This window comes from Eptatretus burgeri, chromosome 11, assembly GCF_056783735.1.
Source record: "Eptatretus burgeri isolate ZD-2024b chromosome 11, Ebu_testis_v1, whole genome shotgun sequence".
Classification (NCBI taxonomy): Eukaryota; Metazoa; Chordata; class Myxini; order Myxiniformes; family Myxinidae; genus Eptatretus; species Eptatretus burgeri.
The window spans coordinates 26,943,738-26,964,563 of record NC_140971.1 but is presented as its reverse complement, the minus strand read 5'-3'; the positions used below and the strand labels follow the sequence as shown (position 1 = coordinate 26,964,563).

Below are 20,826 nucleotides of genomic sequence, written 5' to 3'. Positions count from 1 at the left end.
AAAAGAGCAATCGGAGATTGCAGACCCTCACCAGGACTTCTTTTGAGAACAAGATAAAGAGCAATCAGAGATTGCAGACCCTCACCAGGACTTCTTTTGAGAACAAGAAAAAGAGCAATCAAGAGATTGCAGACCCTCACCAGGACTTCTTTTGAGAACAAGAAAAAGAGAAACCAAGAGATTGCAGACCCTCACCAGGACTTCTTTTGAGAACAAGAAAAAGAGCAATCAGAGATTGCAGACCCTCACCAGGACTTCTTTTGAGAACAAGAAAAAGAGAAACCAAGAGATTGCAGACCCTCACCAGGACTTCTTTTGAGAACAAGAAAAAGAGCAATCAAGAGATTGCAGACCCTCACCAGGACTTCTTTTGAGAACAAGTAAAAGAGCAATCAAGAGATTGCAGACCCTCACCAGGACTTCTTTTGAGAACAAGAAAAAGAGAAACCAAGAGATTGCAGACCCTCACCAGGACTTCTTTTGAGAACAAGAAAAAGAGCAATCAGAGATTGCAGACCCTCACCAGGATTTCTTTTGAGTGGTGTATCTTTTTTTAATAGGTTTTAGGGTAAATCCAATACGGCTGCCAAACCATGTGACCTATGACATATGTGTGACCCTTTTGTTTCTCATGGACAGGCGGTCATACATGTAAATTTTCGCCTCGATCTGTTCAGCCATTTCAGAGATTTTTGAAATAAAAAAACAAACAATATGGCTGCCGAATCACGTGACCGATGACGCCATCAAAAAATTTGTGGACCGTTTTATCCATAGATGAACCTCAAAAAATTTCAAACTGATTGGATGGAGCGTTCTACATATGCAAATTATGACGTCATAACGAAGGCACCTGTGATGTCATAAAATATCCCACTCATTCCCCATGAGGAGTACTTGCTATGTGCCAAGTTTCAATTTTTTTTCCTTGGTATGGTTTGAGATGCAGAGGTCCAAAGTTTTTCCGTTTTCCAACATGGCTGCCACACTACACAATGATATCATAATTATCATTAAAACATTCAACATAAGTAGTTGCACCAATGGTGAAAATTGCCTCAATCCACCAAGCGGTTGCGGAGAAAAACAAAAGGTCTGTGCAAACAAACAAATGTACCCAAATGCAATAGCCTCTCCTTTGGTAAGAGTAAAAATATTACATCATTGGAAAGAGTAAAATAATCCACTGAATTTTGACACCAAATTTTCACCATTTCTTAATTATCAAGGAAATTACAGCATGCTTCTTCAAACAGTCTGAATCAGGTTACATTTTGTGTTTGTTCATTTTTTTTTTTAATCAAACAGATTTTACTGAATTTGGAGGTGGTAAGGTTTGAGATTATGTGGAGGTGAAAATGAACGGTCACACAGCATGATTGGTACTACTAAACTGTGCTGACTGCTTTTATTATGTTTGTTCTACAGAGAACCAGGAAGAGGTCAATCCGGAAGCCTCAACATCTGCTTTGTCAACCACCAACCCAGACACCATTCGGGCTTCATCGCCACTTCCTATGACACCTCTACCACCTCCACATGCATTTGTTGTCCCACTGTCACTGCCAAGCAAACGAAATAAACGGCAACCCAGGAACAAACACCAAGCACGAACACGAGGCACAAAGGCAGCACGCAGTCGAGGTGGTGGCCATGGTCAAAGAGGTGTGGCGGGAAGGGAAAGTGTTGCAAGAGGAGAGAGCCTAGAGGGAAATGAGGGTGGGAAGCAAAGAATGTGTGCTGTGTCGACTGCATGTGAACTGTGTGGTCGACGTTTTACGCTGTCCTCCAACTTGATCCGCCACCGACGCACACACACAGGAGAACGCCCCTACCGCTGTGATCGCTGTGGGAAGCGCTTCTCGCAGTCCTCAAACCTAACGCGCCACATCCGTACGCATGTACGCTGGCAGGGCCTCGTACAGCTTGCCCGTCCACCACTGCTTGGAGTGTCAGACCGGCTTCCTGTGTCTACATTGTGATTTTAGTGTCAGGTAACTAACTATCGCTTCTTTATGAAGAACTACATTTTGTGTTGCAGTTGCATTTGATGATTGATATTTTTTGAAAATGCTCTACCAATAACAAAAAGTATTTTGTGAACAGAAGGTATCTCACAACATACCTGTTCTGTACATCCGTCGTAACATGGGCACCGGTTAATGAAGTTTTTGTAAGATTATCAAGATTTGTATGGTGTTATTGTTGTCATGAAAAACATAATTGTGAGGTAATGAATGATTTTATTTTTAGCCTTGTTTTTTCATGATGTAAATGCACTCATTGGGCTTTGCATAAGTAAAAATAAACCTCTTTTAATAGATTTGTTTCATCTTTCATATAATGCTTTTCTTCTTCCTCTTCTTTTGTGGATGGGGGCAGAATTTAGTAATTATGGTAATTATTTTTTTCATAATATTGTTACGGCCACGGGTACCGAGTGTATTATGAGGGGGGGTTAATCCCCATTTCTCCTTGGAAGAGCCGGACCTGGGGCCACTGCTCGCAATTAACTTTGTGGTACGGTGGGTTGCTTTACAACCATGAATGCCAGCCAATCAGTTAACCACGAGTTCCAGTGTCCACCGTCTCATTTTACATTTAACTAGAGGTCACATGACTTCCTGAACGGGGAGTGCGCCCTTGGTGATGCACCAATCTTATCTTGATTAGATCTTAATGAAGACGGCCAAGCGTTTACCGCTGGTGCATGCTGACAATGACAGGTTAATTTGTTCTGGGAACTAGCTCCCAGTCTATCTAGGTTCGGACAATACTGGATCAATGGAAGGAAAGGACAAGCACGAACAGGTTGGAACGTCAACAAGGAATTTATTAATAAGGAAAAAACAAATAAACTAAATGAAAAAAAACAAATGAAAATAGGGAAATTCAAATCAGTCAAAATAATCAAACAGGCATTGATAGAAAAACAGACAAAGAGCAGATACTTGTCACTATGCCTTACTTAGCAATTAAACACGAGACAAGGGTATCCAGAAGATCAATCAGGGGGGAAAAGAAATCCGGTCTCGCCTTGCCAAGGCAGAAGTCGTCGTGTGTCCAATAAAATGTCCCAAAATGTGTGAGCGTGCCTTGGTCCACTGCCAGTGCCCTGTCTTGCCGTGCACCCACCCGCAAACAAGCTCAAACACCAATCGACGTAACGTCATCACCCCCAGGAACCAGGGACGCCAAGAATCTGGTACGCCAAGAGCAGGTTCCGAACAGAACCAGCAGGAACGGTCCGTCACCCATCAGGAGCTAGCAGGAGTCATAACCAATGGACAGCTGGAAGGCTGTCACCAGCTCACCAACTGTCACCAGCAGTCAGAGCTGTAAGGCTGTCACTAACTCAGCAACCAAACGTCTGTTGCCAGCTCACCAACCAACTGACAGGAAAGCAGTCCTGCAGTCCTTTTTAGAGGCGACCAGTGTGGATAGAGCCTCATGCAGACTTCAGTCAAATCCACCTTGCCGATTGGCGCATCGCTGCACATCACTTCCAATCATCAATGTCGCGATCATTCCTTCCTCGTTCTCCCTGACATGAACAAGAGCCAGCCAGCATCCATGGAGCTGCGAAACGGGGCGTCAATCGTCGATGGGAAAAGGTAGACGTCAACGTCAGTGAAAGAGGTGGGTGTCGAACGTCAATGGAAGAGAGATGGGTGTGGTAAATGATCCATAGCTGTATTTGACCGTCAGACTAACCGTTCAGGAAAAGCCCTTGGTTTGCTTAATCAAATGCCCTGTAAGTCCAAAGTGAAAATAAACCGTTTACCTCTAAGCCAACGTGTCCCGATGGAAAGGGAGTAGAACGAGCCTCCATTGGGTTAACGGCTACATCTCTCGCGTGCATGATCATGTCGTAAAGAGAAAAAGGCCATCCCATAAGAAAGGGAATCTGTTTTATACCCTTCTCCAACACATCAGTTAGAATCCCACCAGACAAGGGGATGCATTTATTTATGGAAATAACTGTCTGAGGACCTAAATGTTTGTATGCATTAGTCGTATCCGATTCTGAAATCCAAACACTTATGGTTCTGCGAAACCGGCACTTCCCCAAGGGAATAGCACACATGTAGCATTTGTTGTAGATTGTTCTTCCCTTATGTGTAGTGGGTTTTTGGGACAATATGCATTGCATGGGCTTTTGGTCGTGTTTTTATTCCTTCCCCATCTTTCATTCTTTCCATAATTTTGCTTTCCCTGTACACAACCATCCTTCATGCCTGCATGCACCCCAAGGACACATAGCAACAGGGGCGAGTCATTTGCATACACGTGCCATTTCCCATTCAAATCGCATGCCATTATCCAACAGACGGAAGGGAGACTTCACGAGACTCGAATCCCAATGTTGCAGCATTTCATACATCACCACAACGCCTTTATAAAAATCATCACACCATCGGACCACAACACAAGCTCGCTTACCTTTGCCATTAACAGCCACAACAAATGACCAATGACCTCCATCATGAATCACCACACAACAAACCCTGACACTACGCCACCACTGTCATTGCTAAACTACCGTCACCACCAACGTTCACCACTTCCCTTTGGACCAGCAGGAGATGGGGGAGCCTGACACCATAGTAGATACTCAGGTCTGGACACTCTGGCATCTACTTTTGGGTGCGAGCATGTGCGAGATTCCATTTGGCATCGTCTGGGTAGCCCTGAAGCTCCGCTCAATTACACCTTCATTGGGTGTCCAGTGTGTTTGTGGCCGGAGAGCACAACCGAATACCCTGGCGCAATGTTTATCTCGGAGTTCAAGCACGTGCGGGAGTTCATGGCGAGCGAGGCCATTTCCATTGCCAAATCCTCGCATGGACAGAGCTAGCCCCATAACAATCGTCCATACACCACTGAGGGCGCTGGAGAACACCCATCGCTACGCCTGATCCGCTCCTAAGCACTGCCCCCATTAGGGAATTATAAAGTTGACTTCGTCAACTTTTGGGAGAAATCTCCAGACCCACCAGTCAGGATGCTACCAAATTTGGTTTAGAACATTTGGACAGGGTTGTGATGTTAAATTAAGGTCAAGCCGATCACATGACCAGAAATGTGTTAAAATGGAGGACTTGCTAAATTTTTGGGAAAATCATGCAAATTCATTAAAAAAAAATCTTCCTCTCCAAACCCACAAGTCAAAATGATAACAAATTTGGGTTACAACATTAGTCCAGAGCCCATATCCAGTGGTACAGGTCCAGTGGTCCTATTTTTATAAGTTATGGTCGAGGCTCGTAAAAAAAAAAAAGCAAGGACACAGAACAGATAAGCACACAACATAAAGGGAACATCAGGAGAAAGGAGAAATGACAACTGCAGGGTGGAGGGAGAAGGTATACAGAAACAGACAAACAAGGGATGCAGGAAGAGATGAGGGTTAAGGGAGAACACAAGGGGTGGACACGATGAATACATGAGCAAAATTTGGGGAGGAGTGTGGGTGGTTTAACGGGTGTAGAAAAGATCATGGCTTTGGATCGGGGATGACCTGAGATGGTGGTGGACATCTGTCTTACAGACCAGAAGAAAAGAATGAGATCAAAGACAGTGTGGAAGGCGGTTCCACTGGCAGGAAAAATAGAGGAATAAATGAGTGGAGGTGAGCAGTGGTTCTGGATTTAGGCAGTTCCACTGGGAGGGTGATGCTCGTGGACTGTGTGTGTCCTGCACATACTTTGGGGGGGGGGCAGAGGGTGGGACAAAGCATGGAGAGGATGTAGGGTGCAAGACCAAAAATGAGGTGGAAGAAGACAGAGACCACCTATGTGTCGGTGATGGCGAAGTGATAGGCCCATAGACTCAGCTTCATCACGAGAGATTCCAATAATCTTGAAGGTTATGGTTTCCATTGCATCAAGCTGAGAAAGCTGTGAGGGAGGGAGCCAGCCCAGAGAGGAGAGCAGTATCCATCGAGCGGCGGATGAAGCCTTTATCGGTGGATAGAAGTTCAGGAGTACCAAGACTTTGTATGACAGCTAATGCCCAGTCGGCGACTAGCTTTTTATGCCAACTTTGAAATGTTGTTTGCCCAAGAATGATCATGCCTGACAGTGAGACCCAGGAGTTGGAATGACTGAACTTCAAGAGGATTTGTAAGACAGTAGGTGGGGGTGGGAGGTTGTCAGACGGTCCTTTTGGAAACAGATAGTGCTGGTATGAGATTTGTCAGGCTTGAAAGACATTCCGAATGTTTGACCAGCTTGTGATTTTGTTAATGAAGAAAGAAAGAAAGAAAGAAAGAGGAGGCTGCAGTCTGATGGAAGAGGGACATCATGACAGAGGGTGGAGTAATCATCACACAGAGGATTTTTCAGAATCAGAGATATAATTTATGAAGATCAGGAATAGGACTGGGCCCAGAACACTGCCTTGGGGCATACCAGCCTTGACAGGGAGAGAGGAGATGAAAGGATTCCACTGAGTGCCACACAATGACTACACGATAATAGGACGTCAGGAAGCAATGTGTGGAGTTGGCCTTGGATGCCATAAGCATAGTTTGGAGAGTAAGGCAGGATGCCAGACTGTATCAAAAGTACGAGATATGTCCAGCGAGACGGCCCTGAACCCATGTCTGACATTGAGGGCATCCATCAGTGATTATGTGCGAGTTGAAGTGGCATGTCCAAGGTGGAGTAACCTGGTCTGAAACCACATTGTTGATCTGAGATGAGGTTGTTGGAGAAAAGGAAGGATTTCATATCAACTGCAATGATGGATTCCATGAGCCTGATGATTGCAAGCAAGCTGAATTCTGTAGTTAAGGGGATCAGTTTTTGCACCTTTTTATGTCATGCAGTTGTTGTATTGTATGCCGTCTATGGATGCTGGTTGCATCACTTTCTGAAAGTGTGGCTGTGTTGCTGATGCAATGCCCCTTTTACCAGTAAGCTGGGACTCATTTTGCTGACCTCATAAGGATGACAGGTTGAGTCGTCCCACCTGGTGTTATTTCAACGGATCACCAGGGGCTTGAACTCAAGACCTTAAGATCTTAAGCCAGCCACCTTAACTGTTAAGCCAACACCCAGCTTATATAATGCAGTGATGTTGGCTGATTTACAAGCAGATGGAAGATGACCTAGAGCAAATGACAGGGTGAAAAAGGCAGAGAGAGGATGTGCAAGAGCAGCAGAGCAGGTGTTTAGAACATGTGAGCTGATGCCGTCTGATCCAGTTGCAGAGTAAGAGTCGAGGGTTGAAAGAACTTTCTCCACCTTCTCAGGTGCAAGAGTGCAGGAGCAGTTGGGTACAACATGGAAGAATGGGTACGAGTGTGGGGTTAAGGATAAGATTTGGAGGCAAACACAAAATTTGAGGCATTCAGCCTTCTCATGAGCAGTCAGCTGTGGTGCCATTTGAAGAGAGGGAAGGGATGGAAGGGGAACATACACCCGAGACAGACTTAACAAGGCACCACTGGGTTGTGGAGGAGGGAGACAATTTTCAAAGTTCATTCTTGAGGTTTGACATGATCTTTTCTAGCTCTCTTGAGACTAGACACACTTGTTGCGGACTTTTTGGAAAGTACTCACATTGCCTTCGGTTAGATTAGCCTTCCAGGAAGAGAAGGCTATTTGTTTCAGAGCAACTGCCTCGCCAGAGTATTCCATTGTACCATGGGTGGGAAGAAGGGTAGGATAATTGAAGACGAGATGGGATTCATCTGTGCAAGGGAGAGAGCAGGTTTCTGTGGAAGAATTCCCAGGCTGAGTTAACATCATGGGCAGTAGATATGGGAGACCAGTCCTGAAGAGAAATGGCTGCTTGCAGACCCTGCCAATCTGCTTGAGGGAAATGTCAGACTCGCCGGCATTGAGTCAGCTCTGAGAATAGGCAGAGATGTTGACTTTCACAAGCACGTGATCAATTGAACCAATTAGAGAAGAGGAAGAGCAGGAGACATTTTCGTGAAAGTTGAAAATAAAAACCAAGCCCACAGAGTAGCTAAAAAGGATGTACTTTGAAGATGGAGTAAAAATGCAGCAGTTGACATTATACGATGCAATCTCCAAAATTGAATACTTGGAATTCACAGATGAATTTAAGCACTGTCGGACCCGCAATTCGCGGATTTGCTATTCGCAGACCCCGCATATTCGCCATTGATAAAATGTGACCTGCTTCTACATTGCGGCCCTGTAGCTGGAGAGGCGACACACATTCACGATTTTTGTCGCCTTTTTGTGGTTTATTCATGGGTGCCGTCACGGTTTTTCATGGGGTTTTTGATTTTCCATTATGAATCACGAACTGCCAGGAACTTATCCCCCTTTTTCACGTTAAAACAATGCCTCACCATTCACGGAATTTTCCAGGAACGTACTGTATCCCCCACAAATAGCGGGGTCTGACGGTATTGTAAAGCTTATTCATAACCACAAATCTGAAAATAATTTACAAAATTCAGGTCACGATTCTGCTCAAATTGTTATTGTACAAATACTTGATCATTGTAATTGGTTATACGTCTGACACCTTGTGGTATCAGGGAAATTGTAGGCATGTTGTTGTATGTGCTTGTAAAGGAATGGCAGGTTAGCTCAGAGGTATAATTCTCATCTTTGTAACAGTATATCATTGACGCGTTTCCTAACGGAATAAGTCTGTGATCCCAGTCTGCGACGCAGGCTAAGGTTATGCAGGACGTTGGATTAAAATGTAGCATTCCTCTTCAGGATTGTTAAGCCAGTTGTGTGCTAGCACATGCTTGTGGAGATTAAAAAAACAAAACTGTGGCAGAAGCATGTGGAAAAAATATCACGATATAAAAGAGGAAGCCTTTTATTCTTGCGCTGGTTGAAAGAGCTCAAAAATGGAAGGTTATGTATTTCACCGTTTGGACATAAACACTGCACGGACACATCCGGGGAAGGGGGGAGAGAGTGAGAGTGAGAGAGAGTGAGAGTGGTGGGGGTAGGGGAGTCGGCAAAGAGAAAATGTTACGCTTCATGAGCAAAACACACACACACACACACACACACACACACACACACACACACACACACACACACACACACACACACACACACACACACACACACACACACACACACACACACACACACACACACACACACACACACACACACACACACACAGCTGATATCGGGAATTTTTCGGTAATCGGCTGATTGGAGTCAGTGTGATTAGAGCCTACAATATGTATTGTATAAAACCCAAAAACCTTGAGTAGCTTTTACCCTTTTGGGGGAATTTCAATGAACAAGTTATAAAAAAAAAAAACAATGTCACATTATTATCGATATTTCAAAATGTGCATAAACATTATTCTTGAAAACAGTTGCCAATCGTCGTGTGATGGGTGGAAAAAATTTTGCTCGGTAATTTAGAAAACATGTTCATGCAGCAAACAGCTCAGAAATCGGGTGTTATCAAATACATTTTGCTTTGAAACACACAAAAAAGAAACCATATAACCTTTCTAAAGCACACCCAAGTCATATAAAATAATCAATAGCTTTAGAAAGAGTCGCAGGTGAGGACAAATGAAAATGTGATCGCTGTTACAATGCTGATGTTAAAACTTAAAACCTCCAGCACCCATCATCATAAGATATGAGATTAAACTTTGCCACCACGGCACCCGGAACCAAACATGCAGGCGTACACACATACCCTCGGAGAGTCCCTTTACAGATCCAAATCTACCCATATTTACCTCTACCTTTTAGCAATTGCCAACTGTACTTCCCAATCGGGACACTAACTGTACCGCTATCGACCGGAGGGTGCTCGGCAAATGGCTTAAGGCAGTGGTTCTTAACCTTTTATGTGCTCGTACCCCTTGAGCTTTCATAATATTTCCCCGTACCCCCTGTCTAAAATGACTCACGGAAATAAATGAAATTATAATAATTGATATGAAATACAATGTAATGAATATAATTCTTTATACAATGCGTTGAATACATACAAATATACTGAATACAAAAATAGCCTTTCAAGTACAACCGTACTTACACAGTACACTGACAATCAGACATATTACTAATGGCTCTTTTGTTGTTATTTTTCATCAATGATCATGCTGAAACGAGGCTCTTTTTTTTTGAGATAGCCACACGCATGTCATCACTTGCATCCAAACGATTCCTGGCCTTGGTTTTGATGTGTGCGAGAGTTGAAAAACCAGTTTCACATAAGTAGGTAGTCGCAAATGGCACAAGGACCTCCAAAGCTCTCTCTGCTAACTGGAGGAATGTGTTGAGTTGTGCACACCAGAAGGTATCTAACTGCATTGAATCAAACTCCATTTTGATTTTATTACTGGCTTTCATCTCAACTAGATCTTCTTTCATTTCATCATTATCATCCATGGAATCTAGGTTGAAAACAAATGGGTCCTGCATCCATCCCTGTGAAACAGAAACCTCTCCATGCTGAAAGTATCCCTGGAAGGACTGACTCAGCACCTGCAAATGTTCTTTCATTTCAGTGACAATGAGTAATAAATTTTCTGCATTAGAAACTTCATCAAGCTTTGGAAAATTTGCATAGTTTCCAGACCCAATGGTATTTATCCAGATTGGAAGTTTATTAGTGAAGGTAGACATCTTTTCCCTGGCTGTGATCATGTTCATCCCTGTACCCTGGATGGAGGTGTTCAACTCGTTGAGGTGGCTGAATATATCTGCCAGGTATGTCAGGGACAAAATGAACTTCTCATTTTCAAAGTACTCTGCTATGCCACTGCCTCGCTGTCTAAGAAACTGCTGGATTTCTTTGTGCAGTTCGAAAACACGAGTAAGCACTCGGCCACGGGATAGCCACCTCACCTCTATTTGGTAAAGAAGGATATTGTGTTCAGCTCCAATTTCGTCACAAAAAACTTTGAAGAGACGGTGATTCAAGGCTTGTCCTCTGATAAAGTATACTGCACTCACAACAATTGACAACACATTTTTCAGTTGTTCTGGTAATGTCTTAGCTGCTAGAGCATGGCGATGCAGCACAGCCACACTTTCAGAAAGGGATGCAACCTCCTTTTTGGGTGACTGTGACGTGAGGCACCTCCTTTTTCACACGGGCAGCAAAGCCTGATTTGTTTCCAAGCATGGCAGGAGCTCCATCGGTGCAAAGTGAACCACACATGTTGAGTCATCCCGTGCTTCAAGAAGAAATCCTTGACGATATTGAACACATCAATTGCTTTTGTGGTTGTTGTCAATGGTTCACAAAACAAGAATTCTTCCACCACTTCTTTCTCCTTCACATACCGCACAAATACTAATAACTAACTACAAAAACTGACGTCTGTTGACTCATCTAACTGAAGACTCACTTTGATAGCACTGGCTTTGATATCGGCAATCACCTGCTGCAAGATGTCTTTACTCATGTCACGAATCCTGGAACAGATAATGTCATTTGACAAGGGTACTTGCCTTCGTTTCTTTTCTGCCTCAGTCCCCAGTACTGTTTTTGCCATTTCTAGTGCACAAGGTTTCACCAATTCTTCAGCAACTGTATGAGGCTTGTTTTTCTTGGCACACAAAAATGCAACTTGGTAAGATGCTTGCAACAATGGCTTCTCAATCGGTACAAATCCCTGCTTTGGTAAGGTACCACCACGATCAAGTCATCCCCTTTTGATCTTCAAGGTATTCAAGGACATGGCTCAGCACTGAAAATAAATGTACACAATTAGTAAACGAAATTTTGAATCAATAGCAAAAGTAGTGACAAAGTCGTACACAAAAAAAACAGTGAAATAATATATTCCAGAGATGCCAACTTTTGGAAATCAGAATTAGGGAGGATTTGCAACCGACACCAAATAATGTGCGCGAAGCGCACATCTCGAGCGCGGAGCGCTCGACCCTTGCGGCGGAGTCCAGGGCCCGCCTTAGGGCCCTGGAAGCTCTGGGGTTCTAGACGCTCTCTAGTGCCCTCTGAGCCCTATTTTGGAGCATTTAACATGTTAAGAATTCCCACTTTTTGAACAAAAAAAGGGGAAAATTGTGCACTTTTTAATGTTACATGTATGTTAATATTAGTAAGTTAGGGGACAATCAAAGATTAACAAAAAGCACAAAAGAAGCAATATTTTTCTTACCTTACTGGCTGGTACTACTGCTGCTTGCTTTTTCCATGGCAGCTTTGCTGAGTGACAGCTGTGTGGCTCTTTTAGCCCTTCTGATTATGTCTTTGCTGTATTCTCTCTGGTAGCAAGGGGTGCTATGAGCTAGTTTTTCAATTAAGAGAGCTTCCAGGGTTTTAACACTCAAATTGGGACGAAATTCAGTATGATTCTTCCGTACAAGACTGAGTGCCCGCTCACATGATGCGTTCGAATGAGGAATGACCAAGATTCCCTTCATCACTTTGCTCAAATTAGGATACTTCTTGGCACCAGTGCAGGGATCTGTGAGCTGTGAAATCCGATGCCACTGCTCATCCACTCTCACTGTCTCAGTAGCAATTGTAGCTATGGAGGCGTCTGCCTGGTAGTGAGCGAATTCACTCTCAAGACTGTCTATGTCACTATCACCGCCACTGAACAGACAGGGGAATTTCTTGATGAAAAACTCCACACAGTCAAACCCCACTTCTTGGTGTAGCTTAACATCCAGCACCTGAGCATGCTTGGCTAATTCATCATCCAGCGGCCAGGTTTTGAAGATGTAATTGCAGGCTTTCACATAATATGAGCGAACTGCACTGAAGAAACCTTGGATGTCTGACTCACTCAGAGTGAAGGTGGATTTCTTGAGACTCCTTTGTTCCCTTATATACAGTTTGGCATCGTTCCCAATCATGAGGTCCTCATCATTCTTCTGATGATTTCTGTCAGAGAAGGGTACATTTACCAGAGCAACCGATGACACCGATGGTTTCAAAAACCGTACGAAGATATCTTTCAGACGACCATTCAATTATCCGTGCAGGAGATGAATACAGGGTTCGTCTCTTTGGAGCAGAAGATTCCCCTTCTCAAAAAGCTTGTTAGCATATCAAAGGAAGAAACAATAGAGTTTTGTTTGTGGAGACAAGAACATCCTGTTGACACGTTTTTCTCTAGATTCCTGCACAGTGTTTGAGGAAGATGCGCTTTTAGTTGTAGAACTCGTAGTACACTTAGCCGCAGGGCGATCACACTTGTGTTTACTGCCAGCAGAAGAGGTCAGACTCGTAGTACCAGATCCAATTTTACGTTTGAGGAGAGAGCTTGAGGTAGGTGCAGCCAAGGAAGAAGACCTCTGATTAGAAGGTTTTGCTGAGCTTCTATCAAGTGATTTGGCAAAAGCAGAACTTAACTTGGGTCCTTCTTTGCCTGTAGATGGGACTATCACAGTCTTTCTCGACTCTGAAGGGATCTGCTTTGTAGATGAACGTGATGAAGGGCCGGTGATGCTACCTGCTCTCAGCATTGGTTTTGGTGCTGTCCCTGCTGTCTTCTTCGCAGCAGATACTGCAGTAGTAGTGGTGAATGCTGCTCCACTAGTGCTTGATCCTGCAGTGCCAGTACTGGCAGTAGATACAGTGCCGTCCTTCTTGCTCGTTGTTAGAGTCTTGGCTACAGTTGGTTGCATTTTTCTTCGTACTTCTTCTTTGAAGAAGAGGCGAAGTGGCTCCCACTGTTCAATCAGCCTGTCTAGGCACTGACCAAGGGACAGCCACCTTGTTGCGACATGCTTCAGAATCTTGTGTGTCGGGGCATCACAGAGTTCTTGCAGTGCTTTCACTCCTTTGACGCGTTTACTACTTTTGTCCAAGTAGTAGTAAATATTGATGAGAAAGTCATCTAATTCAATGGGGAAGGCCTGAGCCGCCTTCTTGGCCGTATTGTGCATCATATGGCAAGGGCATCCCATGATGTAGCACTCTGGATTTTGTTTGTGGATATAAGCAGCGACTCCTTTGTGCTTGCCCACCATGACAGAGGCATTATCAGCACAAAAGGAAACACAATTTCCCCATGGAATTTTCCTGTCACTGAACTCATGATCAAGCAGTTTGAAAATGTTTTCTCCAGTGGAATCTTGTTTGCACACAGGCAAACTTAGCAAACCTTGCTTCACAATCCCAGCACTGTTGTCATAGTACGAAATCAGGACAGGATATAGCTGGGCCTCACCACTGTCATTGCTACCGTCTGTAGCTAGGCTAAATGGAGCTAGTCTAGCAATATCGGCAATAGATGAAGCAGTAACATTTGACAACTCACCAATTATTGCTGAAGTTTTTGTTCTTGCACATCCATACTTTGAAGCAACTTTTGAATCTGGAAACATCTTTTGAAATAGAGGTCCAGCATGATCTGAGACTGATATGGGCAAGTTATGTTCCACAATAAATCCACTAAAGAGAAGTTCCGCTCGGGTAACATCCTCTTCCTCGCTTGTCCATTGTTTGGTGAAATAATTCAGAAGTGTACCGGTACTCGTGCTCGAAGATCTCTCCTTTGCAATGTCTGTGTGTCGTTTGCTTCCAACGTGCTTCCGAATATCATCGCGACCTTCGTGCTCAACTGATAGGACATGGATCCGAGGATTCTTCATCTCTACAATATGTGGAAAACAAAACAAATAAATGCACAGGAAATCACACAAAATACCACTTATAATTCAAACCATTTCACAACCCACAGTGATAAGACGGACCTCCTGGACAGCAGGAGGTATTAACAACACACTTCACATTTACAAATATTATATGTCTTCATATCTGCACCTTCACAATGAAAACCCTTCACAACACATCACAACCCCATCCTACAGCTTCATATTCCAACAAAACCATTCCACTACTACAATTTCATCACAGGACAACACCACAGTGCAGCAACATTATCACTTATCTTCCCATTGTAATACCTCCTTTGCTGCACAATAGCTTATCAGATCATTGCACCATCTTTATCACACTACAACACCACTTTCTTGCAATATATCAAACAAACACCACACTGCAACAGTACGAACCTGTTCCTCCGAAGCCCAAAACATAACTGAGCAATGTCCAACTGTCCAACTGAACGCGTATTATAGGAGTAAAATTGACAACGTATGAAACACGTTAAGTCTCAAACCGTAAGTATAAGCCAAGTAACACTGTCTTGTACAAATATAATTACATCATAGATTTGAGTTAAAAACGGTAAAGAATTAAAATTAAATGCTACCTCAAAAATATAAAAGATATAATATTTGATCATAATATTGTTATGGTTTCAACCCGTGCAGCGTGCGGGCGACTGCTTTTAGGTAATTGCGGCCGCGCGCCCACCGGACGGGCAATCCTAGTAGTTAGCTTTCGGATCAACGCCGAAATCCAGCCACAGGTGTGTTTTTAATCACACCGTAAATCAGCCAACTGTTCTGTCCACGCGCGACAGGGTCCGATCGCCGAATTGTCGATTTACCTAAGTATGCACGCAGACAGAAATTCCGGGGATTTACACCTCAATGGGACCCGTTTGGAAACGAGCCACTTAAGCAGCTCGTTCCGTTTGCGATTTGCCGAGCAGTGTATTATCGCAAGGCCCCGTTGGATCCGATTACTTTATCGTATATTAAAAGCCAGCTAATGTTCCGTACGAAAAAATGGCAGTCAATGACAGGGAAGGACGCAATGAACAGGTGAACATTTAAATAAACCAATGTCACCCGCAGGGTGACCCGTATCTTGCCAAAAGGTGACCACGTGTGACTTCTTTAAGGTTACACTGAGGTGAACAGAGCTGCTATTCACCAGGAGCGACTCCTTGAGGAATATCTGCCTACGAGAGATTCCGATGACAATCGTTCTACAGAGTAACCATGAAAAATATGCTTTTGCCTCATAACGTCGCCAAATGACGTCATAATGTCTCAAGCTTGACATATCTAGAAAGCACTCATCGAGGTGTTCAATTTGAGGTACTACACGATATGGTTCCTAAAACTTGAAAATTTGACCTTGGGGTAAATTATGTTTGACCTGAGGCGCTAACCATGAAGGTCAAGGCCAATCGCCACCAAAAATTAATCAGCTGAGCGCCAGACCATGAACTATATTCCCATGAAGTTTGAAGACGATCCGATCAAAATTACTCAAAAAATAAGGGTTTCGTCGACTCCACTGATTTGCGACAAAGTGACCTTGACCTTTGACCTTGACCTTCAAAATTTTATGCACTGAAAGGGACCTCCTATAGGCCTCTGATATGCAAAGTTACAAAAATTTCCAATGATAACTGTGCTCTGCAGAGTGATTTATACATTATTACAGACCAAACAAACAAAAAAAAAATATGAAGGTCAAGGCCAATCGCCACCAAAAATTAATCAGCTGAGCGCCAGACCATGAACTATATTCCAATGAAGTTTGAAGACGATCCGATCAAAATTACTCAAAAAATAAGGGTTTCGTCGACTCCCCTGATTTGCGCCAAAGTGACCTTGACCTTTGACCTTGACCTACAAAATTTTGTGCACTGAAAGGGACCTCTATAGGCCTCTGATATGCGAAGTTACAAAAATTTCCGATGATAACTGTGCTCTGCAGAATTTTTTATACGTGATTACAGACAAAAAAAAAATAACATACAAGCTGACTAACATATCTTGCAAAACTTCGTTTTGGCAAGATAACAAGGACATTTATTTGTCACACGTATGCAGTCAATGAAGCAATGCAGATATGCAAGCACGTATGCAATGAATGGGGGTAGGGACAAGACACGAGCAAACAAAGACCTACAGCCGTATCTATTGATTATGCACACAATCACTTCAACATAATTCTACTTCGCGGATACGGCGCCACAACTTTCATACAAAGAAAACCCCAGGAAAGGAAAGGGCAAGAACCGGGCCCGTAGGCCTTTAATGTTCCTCGGAGCCGGATGACTGCGAGGCTCTGAGATACCATGCAGGCTACCTTGTCACCCTGGAGACGACTCAATGGGTTCTCCTACGGCGACCCTCGGTGTGTCCACCCGCACCCGACCGGACTCCACCAGCTCCCGTTCTCAGTCAGACTCCGTTCTCTGTCAGCCTGCAGCTTTCCAAACTGCCAACTCGACCTGAACCTGACGTCCCCGTTTTTCTTCTCACTTGAGCGAACGCGTGGTTTTTTTTATCCCCCACCCTTCCCGGCACGTGGGGGGGGGCAACTTCTCTCTGGGGGACACACCCCAACCATCATTTTGGGGCGGGAGTTGAGTTCCAACCGTCATTTCGGGATGGGAGTTGAGTTCCAACCGTCATTTCGGGATGGGAGTTGAGTTCCAACCGTCATTTCGGGGCGGGAGTTGAGTCGAGTTGTTTGAAATAAAAGATAGAACAGAAAGATACTTTTATTTTGAAATAAAAGATAGAACTATTACAGCGCTTCTTCTCTCCATGCTCTGAATTCGCCTTCATTGCATCCAGCAAGAATTGTGTTAAATCGCATCTCTGACCTAAAACTTTTAAAAACCACAGTTTGCCATGGATGCTCGCTTTCCATCAACCATTCTTTTTTTCCAACTTCAGTGCCAACTCACCCTCCTCACCCCTCACTCTCACTCTCAAAGCAACCATCCCACTCTTCTCCCTCCAAGCCCCCCTCTCACCTCTCTCAAAAATCCCCCCCTCACCTTTCTCCCACCTTTCATCCCCCTCACTCTTCCTTCTCAAAGTTGTCCCCCCTCTCATCCACGAACCTGCCTCCCTCCACTGCCCTCTCACCTCCATCTCTTCACTCCACCTCCTCAAATCCTCAACTGCCTTCTTCCTTGTCTCTTGTCGCCCCTCTCCTCCAGCACCCCAGAGCCTTTTCTCCTACTCATTCGGCCCCCTCCCCTCGCTGTTCTGCAATACCCCACACTCCTTCAGCAACCCTCCTTACCTGCCCCCCTCATCTCTTGTCCTACCTTCCCCCTCTCCCTCCACCTCCTGCACCCAAAGCCTCCTCCCCTTCCTCTTCATTAAAAGTGTGGACCTCAAATATCCGGGGCCTTCGCTCAAACCTTTCAGATCCTTCCATGCAGGTTGCCACTGACAAACCAGACATTATCTGCCTAACAGAAACTTTCCTCTCCCAAGACGTGTCTGACTCCCAAGTATCTCTCCCTGGCTACTCCCTCTTACGGTATGACAGACCTGATCCTCGTCCTGGTGGAGGTGTTGCTCTCTTCATCAAAGACTCTATTCCTCACTCTCCATGCACTGCTCTCACTCCCCCACACCCCCAGGAATACCTCTGGCTTCGGCTTCCCCTCCACTCCCACCTCATGTTTATATGTGTACTGTACCGTCCACCGAACAGTGATGACTCCATCTACACCTCACTATCCGAAAACATGGACCATCTTCTATCTTCTCATCCAAACTCTCTCTTCCTCTTATGTGGTGACTTCAATTGTTCATCACGCCAGTTGGCTCGGTGTGGGTACCTCTCTCACCTGCCATGGCACCTCAGCAAAAGCTTTCTGCGACTCATTGGGACTGACTCAATCGGTCAACTTCCCGACCCGGATCTCAACCAATGGTACTCCATCTCTTCTGGATCTGATTTTGACAAATTTCTCTGACAATATCTGCTGCTCTTCCTTCGCTCCAATTGGTTCTTCTGACCACGTCCTTGTCAAAGTGGACATCTCTCTGGCTGTTATCAGAGAACCACCTCACCGCCGTCGAGTCTGGCATTTCACTCAAGCCGACTGGCAAGGTCTCCGAGCAGCCATCAAACTTACAGACTGGTCTCCTATCACTACTTTCTCAAACATCAACTCATCCTGGGAATTCTTTCAAAGAAACTTGCTCTCCCTCATGCACAGATTTATCCCCTCTCGTGTTCAGTTGTCTTACCCTTCCTCCCGCCCTTGGTTTACTGAAGCTTGTGGCGAGGCAGTTGTCCTGAAACAACTTGCCTTTGCCTCATGGAAAGCAAACCCAACTGAGGGCAATCTCAGTTCTTTCCACAAAGCTCGGAACAAGTGTGTATCTACCCTCAGGAGAGCCAGAAAACAACATCTTTCTCATCTCAAGTCTGAACTCTCAAACCTTTCTCCCTCCTCAAAATCCTGGTGGCGTTTAATCAAATCTGTTTCTGGTGTATGTTCCCCCTCCATCCCCTCCCTTACCTCAAATGGCCGCACTGCTGATTCCACACGTGATAAAGCTGAATGTCTAAACTCGATGTTTGCAGCTAAATCTTGTGTCCGAAACCCATCACTATCTCTACCCACTTTACCCAGTCGCACCCAACTGTCCCTGGACTCTGTATCCTTTTCTCCTGACAAGGTGGAGAGCTTGCTTTCAAACCTCGAGTCAGATTCTGCAACCGGTCCAGACGGCATCAGCCCACGTGTCCTCAAAGCCTGCTCTTCTGCTCTTGCTCACCCTCTCTCTGTTCTATTCACCCTCTCATTTGCCCAAGGTCATCTGCCATTTGCTTGGAAATCTGCTAACATCACTGCCCTGCATAAAAAAGGTGCAAAAACAGATCCCTGTAACTACAGACCAATCAGCCTTCTCCCAACCATCAGCAAGGTGATGGAATCCATCATCGCCTCAGATATGAAATCCTTCCTCTTCTCCAATGGATTGATTTCCAATCATCAATTTGGTTTCAGACCAGGTCACTCTACCCTGGATATGCTGCTTCTGCTCTCCCATCAATGGATGGAGGTCCTCAATGCCAGACAGGAAATCCGAGCCGTATCCCTGGACATATCACGTGCTTTTGACACAGTCTGGCACCCTGCCCTATTCACCAAACTCTCTTCCCATGGTATTCAAGGCCATCTCCACTCATGGCTCGCAGACTTCCTCTCCTGTCTCAGTCAACGTGTGGCCCTAAATGGAGTTCTTTCACCCCCTCTTCCTGTGCAGGCTGGAGTTCCTCAAGGTAGCGTTCTGGGCCCTGTTCTTTTTCTGGTTTTCATCAATGATCTCTCGGACTCTCTGGAAAATCCTCTATTTCTCTTTGCCGACGACTCCACCCTCTGCCGTACCATCTGTCATCCCTCAGACCGGCAAGCAGCAGCTTCTTCACTCACTGCAGATCTGGATAAAATCACAAACTGGTCCAACACGTGGAACATGTCTTTCAATCCAGACAAATCTCACACTCTCACTATGTCTCTTCGAAAGGACCGTTTACAAAACCCCCCCATCCACTTTCTCAACAATCCTCTGGAAGAAGTCTTTTCTTTCAAGCTTCTAGGTCTCACTATCTGCCATGACCTTTCCTGGGAAGGTCACATTTCCAACCTCGCCTCAAAAGCCAGTCGCCGACTGGGAATCCTCCGTCGTGCTAAGTCCTTCCTCGGCCCTCTTGAGCTCCTGACCACTTACAAAGCTTTTGTCCGTAGCCTGATGGAGTACTGCTCTCCCCTCTGGGCTGGTGCTCCTGCCTCCCACCTCTCTCGGCTTCACGCTGTCGAAACCAGGGCATTTAAGATCATCGGCATCTCCCGCAATGAAGCTGAGTCTTTGGGCCTCTCACTCAATCACCGCAGGTTGGTCGGTGGTCTTTCTGTCTTCTACTGACTCCTCTCCAGCCTTGCCCCCCCTGCTCTCTCTGCGATTTGTCCCCACCACATTTCCACAGGGCGCTCAAGGTCCGCCAACAACCCCCTTCTGGTAAAACTACCAAAATCACGAATCACTGCTCATCTTCACTCTTTCATTCCTCTTTTTTCCTGCCTTTGGAATAAACTTCCTCACTCTATTCTTTCCCATTCTTCCCTCCATGCTTTCAAAACAGCTGTTCACCACCACCTCTTATCTTCCCCCATCCAAATCCTCGATCTTTTCTACCCCCGATAATCCACCCAAGCCCACTTCCTTCATTTCT

The 20,826-nt window shown here is 44.9% G+C and overlaps 1 protein-coding gene and 1 long non-coding RNA gene across 2 annotated transcripts in view; one reads left to right on the top strand and one right to left on the bottom strand.

Moving 5' to 3' along the window:
- LOC147016716 (uncharacterized) overlaps nt 1-20,826 on the top strand; it is a 93,456-nt gene that overhangs the window by 19,595 nt on the left and 53,035 nt on the right. The window contains exon 4 of the mRNA XM_085847950.1: nt 1,429-1,980. Coding sequence (XP_085704076.1) covers nt 1,429-1,980 — 552 coding nt within the window. The remainder of the gene's footprint in view (nt 1-1,428; nt 1,981-20,826) is intronic.
- Nucleotides 8,802-14,409, bottom strand: LOC147016717 (uncharacterized). Its single transcript, XR_015049663.1, has 2 exons — nt 14,225-14,409; nt 8,802-11,680 (listed from the first exon to the last, which is right to left on the bottom strand). It is a non-coding gene; the product is annotated as an uncharacterized LOC147016717 (long non-coding RNA).